Source organism: Mus caroli, chromosome 10 (assembly GCF_900094665.2).
Source record: "Mus caroli chromosome 10, CAROLI_EIJ_v1.1, whole genome shotgun sequence".
NCBI classification, from domain to species: Eukaryota; Metazoa; Chordata; class Mammalia; order Rodentia; family Muridae; genus Mus; species Mus caroli.
In genome coordinates, this window is record NC_034579.1 from 75,229,124 (window position 1) to 75,235,488 (window position 6,365).

Sequence of the window (6,365 nt, forward strand, 5' to 3'; positions counted from 1 at the left end):
TCACTTTGTAGACCAGGCTGGCCTCGAACTCAGAAATCCGCCTGCCTCTGCCTCCCGAGTGCTGGGATTAAAGGCGTGCGCCACCACGCCCGGCTTCTGCCATACATTTTTGAGGCAGAGGCTCTCTGCACCTGAGTCCTGGGACCCTCCAGTTTCTGCTTCCCTAGGGGTGGGATTCCTTTTTTTTTTTTTTTTGTCTCAGACTTATGTTGCATGTATGTGTTTTGCCTGTACAGATGTCTGTGCACTCTGTGCATGCTTTGTACCCTTGGAGGACAAAAGAGAAGGGGTTGGATCTTCTGGAGCTGGAGTTACAGGTGGTTATGAGCTGCCATGTGGGTGCTGGGAATTGAACCCAGGTCTTCTGCAAGAGCAGCCAGTGCTCTAACTACTGAGCCACCTCCCCTCCAGCCCCAGCTGTGATTATTTTTGTAGGTGTGTGTGTGTGTGTGTGTGTGTGTGTGTGTAGCCCTAGTTCTCCTGAATCTCACTATGTGGTCCCACCTCAGCCCAAGTGCCAGGATTAAAGGTGTACACCACCATTGCCAGTTTGGTCACTTTTACAATTAGTTATCTATCTTGTCAGTGTGTGGGGTGTTGGTACTTCTTTGGCTATTTGCAGCTCTGTCTGGTTTGTGAACGGTAGTTACAACTGGGCTGGTTCTTCTTCCTCCCTCAACGGCAAGGTATCGGGGCAGCATGGTGCTCTGGTGCCATGGAGATCCCTCAGACTGTCAGATGGAAGCACTTCATGTTGGAAGCCAGTGTTGGGAGGGCACCCCCCCACACACACACAACTAGGGATGTCCCCAAACCAAACCCTGGCACCAACAGCACCATCATGTCTGTTACATCATGTTTTTCTTCTTATTTCCATGTTTACAACAGAATTCCAGGGTCCAGACCCGGGATGTTAGGGTTTACCACCATGTCACCCCTACTCAGTTCCCTAATCTGATGACAAGGGCCACTGCCCTGCCCAGCGATCAGTGTGGTATAGGGCTGGTGGCTGGGGTGTGTCTCCAGCAGCCAGTAGATGATGGCCATCAGCTGAGATGCGCCTGGGAGCCCAGAGGAGGCGGGGCCCACTTGAATGTCATCACCCATTCATGAAAAAGACCGAGACACAGCAGAGGAGAAAAAAAATCTGTCCCCCAGTGTGTCCCCAACATGGGGTGAGCAGCCAGCATCCCCAAGCATTGAGCCAAATCTATTGTGTCTGTGCAGGGAGGTGACACGGGTACCCCATGAGCCCCCGTGACCAGGAAAGGACCCCCTTATCTACACACTTCCAAGTCCTGGGTGTGGTGGGTGTCCATGAATGCCAAGTGACAGCGAGAGACCAGGAACCCCCCAAAATCCAGGATAAACAGTGTAGGTCCATGCCGGTGGCCGCGCTGCTAAAATACCCACCCTTTTTAATGTATATGCAATGCTGATTTCTCCGAGCCCGCAGTCAGGGTTATAAATAGAAAACACTGACACCGGATGGGAGGTTTACCGCCCCCAGGATGCTCCACCGAGAACTGGGGCTCTAATCCTTGGGTTCTGCATTCCCCTCACCCCACCCCCGACCCTCCTGGTTGGCGCAGCATCCGCGCTGGGGTGCCGCCAGCATTTTCCCAGTAAACCTTTCCATAGCTGGGCTAGAAGCAAGGGGCAAATGACAATTTAAATTTCCAGTTTGCAAAAGGCCCACTCACCTCGGTAGCGGAGGCTGCCTCTGCGCTGTCACTTAGACACAAAGGCGGGCATTTCTCGATGGTACCCAGGCGAGGGGCCTGGTGGAAGGATGCTCAGGGCCAAGTCCACATCCGAGGAAGGTCACCCAGGGCGACGTGGTCACTGCACACCTGTCCAGCCCAACTGTAGAAGGCGGCGCCGTGGGTTAGTAGCAGCACCCCTGTCCCCTTTGAGTCACTGTTTCCCCTGCCATCGCAGCCCAGGCCTGCCGCGGCTCTGGCTATTCCCTTTCTGATGGCTGAGGCTCTGTCTTCCCTCAGATAGTGGAGGAAGCTGCTTTTGTGTGCAGGGGGCGGGCCCAGGCCTGATAGACAGTTCTAGCATCCCTGTCTGCATCCTCCTCTCCCCATTGGCTGAGGCGAAAGCATTTCTCCCAGCCATGCCCAGAGCAGGTGCAAAAAAAAAAAAAAAAAAAAAAAAGTCTCTGAGATGGTGCATCTTACATCTTACTTATGCAAAACCATAAGAGAAAATAAATAAACAGACAAGCAGCCGTGGCCTGGCTCTTACGGGATGGGGGCGGGGAGCCTGCAGGATTCTTTGGTACGGGGGAAGAGACGCCCTTGAAACCATCTTTGAGGGCAGAGAAATGGAGGCTTCCAGACCCCCCTTTCAGGGTGAGTCAAAGGGTCCCTCATTCACCCAGGACAAGGCTGGATGTTGGGATGCAGCGAACCTGGCTGATTGTTTTAGATGTATTGGGTCTGCGCTACCGTGGGAACAGCGCCCCCTGCAGTTGCCCAGAGGAATTCTAGAAGCTGATGGAAAAATGGACAGCTCGCACGCAGCTCAGCATCTGCAGTTGGATGGAAAGACAGTTTGTATCCTGGTCTCAAGTACTGGAAGCGCTGAGACGGGGGGCGGGAGGGGGAGCGGGGGGTTGCAAGTTCAAAGCCAGGGTGGACCAAGGTCAGCCTGGGCAACTTGGTGAGCCCCCATCTCAGAAGTGAGAAGTGGGGTCATGCGGGATGGTTCAGCAGGTGTGCGTGGAGATGTCAGGGAGGAGGGGGGTGGGCAGAGAAGCTAGTGTGCACTGGCAGTTTCAGCCCGAAGCAGGCGCGGGAGGGGGCTGGGGCTAACTGAAAAGCAATCGGAGGGCCATTGATGTCAACGTCTGCCCTCTGCATGTGCACTGACACATGCACTGACACATGCACACACATGCACACACACACACACACACACACACACACACACACACACACACAAACATTTAAAGAGGGGTGGGGGCGTGGTCAGAGGTAACGTCCTGCGTAGAATTCACCCAGTGAAGGTCTGAGGGCGTGGTCAGGGGTCGAGCTCTGTCTAGCATGGCAAGCAAGGGTCCTGGGGAAAATGGAGACTAAGCTGGCGATTTGATTTAGCAGCTGAGAACTGCGGTTGATTTCCAGACGTTACCAGAAGTAAAAGAGAGCAGAGAAGGATGTCCCCAGTGTCCATAATGAACTAATCACCCAGACTTTGGTCCCTGAAAGTGTGAGAGAATAAATGTTTGGGGTTTAACCCCCACTCCATTCAGTTTCTTATTTTTCCTGGTGACTAATAAAGACCCCACATAGTAGTGGATCTCCAAGGTTCTTTCTGCACATCCTGTGAGCACATCAAGTTCCTTCCTGCCACAGGGCCTTTGCCTGTGCTGTCAGTACTCTCGGATCTCCTACATTCGTATGAGTGTACATGTGAGTGTAGGTCACATAGACTCTCTCTTCCTGACTACAGGTTTGTCCTAGGCATTTCCCACCATGGAAATGCGTGCCCACTGTCTCACTGAGCACGAGGCTCATTCACCTGTCGGTGCGGCCGTAACTCCCACCCACTTTCAGAACCTTCCATCTACCCACACTATGCCCATCACCTCCCTACTTCTTTTTTTTTTAAAGATTTATTTATTTATTATATGTAAATACACTGTAGCTGTCTTCAGACACACCAGAAGAGGGCGTCAGATCTCGTTACGGATGGTTGTGAGCCACCATGTGGTTGCTGGGATTTGAACTCCGGACGTTTGGAAGAGCAGTCGGGTACTCTTACCCACTGAGCCATCTCACCAGCCCACCTCCCTACTTCTTATATCTTACTTCCTGTGTCTGTCAGTCTGAGGACTCCAGGAACCTCCTGGAAGTGAGATCCTGGTCTGAGTGTCCTTTTGTGTCTGACTCATGCTGACATGCTGTCCTCAAGGGCCATCCATCCATGTTGGAATAGGTGTCTGGGTTTCCTTCCATTTTCTGGGCTATTACTCCATTTTGTGTGTTTCCTTTAGCACTGATAAATCAGTTTGCACCCTTCTAGAACACGTCAGAAGTTGGACTCCCAGGAGCAAAAGTCAAGGGCACAGGGCTTGCAATAAATAATAGGGGAAAAGATCATATGTAACTCAAGAGAAACTGCCACAGTCCCCCTGCCTTCTAGAAAGACGTGGGCTACACACCTAGAGCCGTAAGCCTTGGAGGCCACACTTGCTCAGGTCAAGGATGGTCACGTGCCACCCACCCACTCTCTCAGCCTTGGAATTCTCAAGCTTTCTGTCCAAGAATCAGTCAGCTCTCTGCCTTGCGTCCCAGAAGAGATGAGGAGGGTGGCAGTGTACATCAGCAGGTGATAGGGCTTGCCGCTAAGCCCAACTACTGGAGTTCGATCCTTGATCCCTGGGACTCCACTTGGCGGATGGCAGGTCGGGTGTAGAACCGACTTCACTAAGATGTCCTTTCATCATCATAGAGGCACCTGAGTTAGGCGTCCTCCGAAGGGGGCGGGGCTTGACCAGTGGGCGGAGTCAGGCTGAGGCTCTCTGGGGCTAGGAATGGCAGGTTCGAGCAGGGGCGGGGCTTGAACGAGTACGGGGCGGTGCGTCGGGGGCAGGGCCCTGACGTCACTCCCGTGGGCTCCGGGAGGACGTGGACATGGCGGCTAGCAGCTCTTCCGGCCTCGCGCAGGGCACCAACCCGTCGTCCAGGTAACGAGCCCTGTGGGCGGCGAGGCGCCCCAACCCCGCGGGACTCGGTCGTGAGTCACGGGGAGCGGGGCGGGCCCGAGGCGGGGCGACGGCCCCTGGGGTCCGCGGGAGGGCGGGGCGGGGAGTCCGGGGAGTGACAGGCAGGGTGGGGGCGGGGACCCCGGGCGGGGACCCCGTGGGGATAGGGCCAGCCTAGGAGGGACCGACCTGGCTGGGGAGGGTGGGGACCGAGGATGGAGGACAGAGTTGGGGGAGGGGACTGACCTCAGAGAGGACCTGAGACCTTGGGGAACCTTCCAAGCGGGAATAGGGTGGGGTGTTCTGGCCCCTGATGGATAGAATTGGAGTTTTTGGTGTCTGATGTATGGGGGAATCCTCCAGGCAGGGATGGAGTCAGAGTTCTGGTTCCTGATGGATGGAGGACCCTCGAGACGGGGATGGAGTCTGGGGTTCTGATGTCTAGTGGATGGGGGACCCTCCAGATGGGCCTGAATTGGGGGTTCTAATCCCTGATGAATGGGGGACCCTCCAGGTGAGTATGGATTGGGGGTTCTGGTGTCTGACAGATGGGTTACCCTCTAGACAGGGATGAATTTGGGTTCTAGTCCCTGATGGATGGGGGGCTCTCCAGACGAGGATGGGATCTGGGGTTCTGTGTCTAATGGATGGGGGGCTAAGCTAGGCAGGGTGAAGTGAGCCTCTGGTCTTTGGAAGTCAGTAAAGCACAGGCAAGTGGCACAGGCTTCCAATCCAGTCTTTGAAGAGAGAAGCTTAGGCTGTGTGTGTGTGTGTGTGTGTGTGTGTGTGTCTAAGTTCAGGGCTAGCCTGAGCTACAGTGAGTATGAGGCCAGGCTGAGGAACTAAAGGAGACCTTGTCTCTAAATAAAAGGCCACATGAATAATGTCAGTGCCAAGTGGGGAGAAGGAGCTTGGCTGTGTGTGAGGAGTTGGGGGCTGACGGCTGGGGACGCGTGTTCTCTTCACTCGGTGGCTTGGTTAGGGTTACAGTTGCAATGATAATACACCCGGGCCAAGAGCTGGTGAGAGGGTCACTGTGGGGACAAGAGTTCCAGGTCTGTAAGTCAGGCAAGTCCACTGCCGTAGCACAACACACATAAATATACAAATGATGAAAAGAAAGGAAAAGAAAAGAAGAGAAGAAGAGAAAAGGCTCTAGTCAACAGCAAGCCGGGAGGAAAGGATTTGCGTGACTCACGTTTCCAGATCACCATGACAGGAGCTCACACAGGGCAGGAACCTAGAGGCAGAGCTGATGCAGAGGCCATGGAGGGCGCTGCTGACTGGCTTGCTCCCCATGGCTTGCTCAGCCTGCTGTCCTAAAGAACCCAGGACCAGAGCCCAGGGATGGTGCCACACATAGTGGGCTGGGCCCTCCCCCATTGGTCACTAATTAAGAAACCACCCTACAGGCTTGCCTACAGCCTGATCTCATGGAGGCATTTTCTCAATGGGTTCCCTCCTCTCAGATGACTTTAGCTTGTGTCAAGTTGATCAAAGTTCAGCACAACTGACCTTTGTCAAATTGACACAGCAGTACGACGATTTAGCAGTGACTTTAGTCCTCAAGATCGCTTGTCAGTGAACATCACAATACAAAACATACTACAAATTTCTTTTTTTTTGTTTTTTTTTGGTTTTTTTTTTT

General features: G+C 53.8%; 2 protein-coding genes across 5 annotated transcripts in view; one reads left to right on the forward strand and one right to left on the reverse strand.

The window, feature by feature from the left end:
- Positions 1 to 5,948, reverse strand: part of Atcay (ATCAY kinesin light chain interacting caytaxin) — a 29,982-nt gene extending 24,034 nt beyond the window's left edge. The window contains exons 1-2 of the mRNA XM_021173555.2: positions 5,916 to 5,948; positions 1,704 to 1,866 (exon numbers count right to left, since the gene is read on the reverse strand). The gene's annotated coding sequence lies outside the window, so the exon portion shown is untranslated. The remainder of the gene's footprint in view (positions 1 to 1,703; positions 1,867 to 5,915) is intronic.
- Zfr2 (zinc finger RNA binding protein 2) overlaps positions 4,626 to 6,365 on the forward strand; it is a 19,519-nt gene continuing 17,779 nt past the window's right edge. For 2 of the 4 annotated variants that reach the window (XM_021173552.2, XM_029482490.1), the window contains exons 1-2: positions 4,629 to 4,699; positions 5,081 to 5,231. In XM_021173552.2, coding sequence (XP_021029211.1) covers positions 5,212 to 5,231 — 20 coding nt within the window. In that variant the 5' untranslated portion in view covers positions 4,629 to 4,699; positions 5,081 to 5,211. Of the gene's footprint in view, positions 4,700 to 5,080; positions 5,232 to 6,365 lie in introns of all 4 variants that reach the window. The other 2 variants (XM_021173551.2, XM_021173553.2) reach the window with 2 other exon arrangements.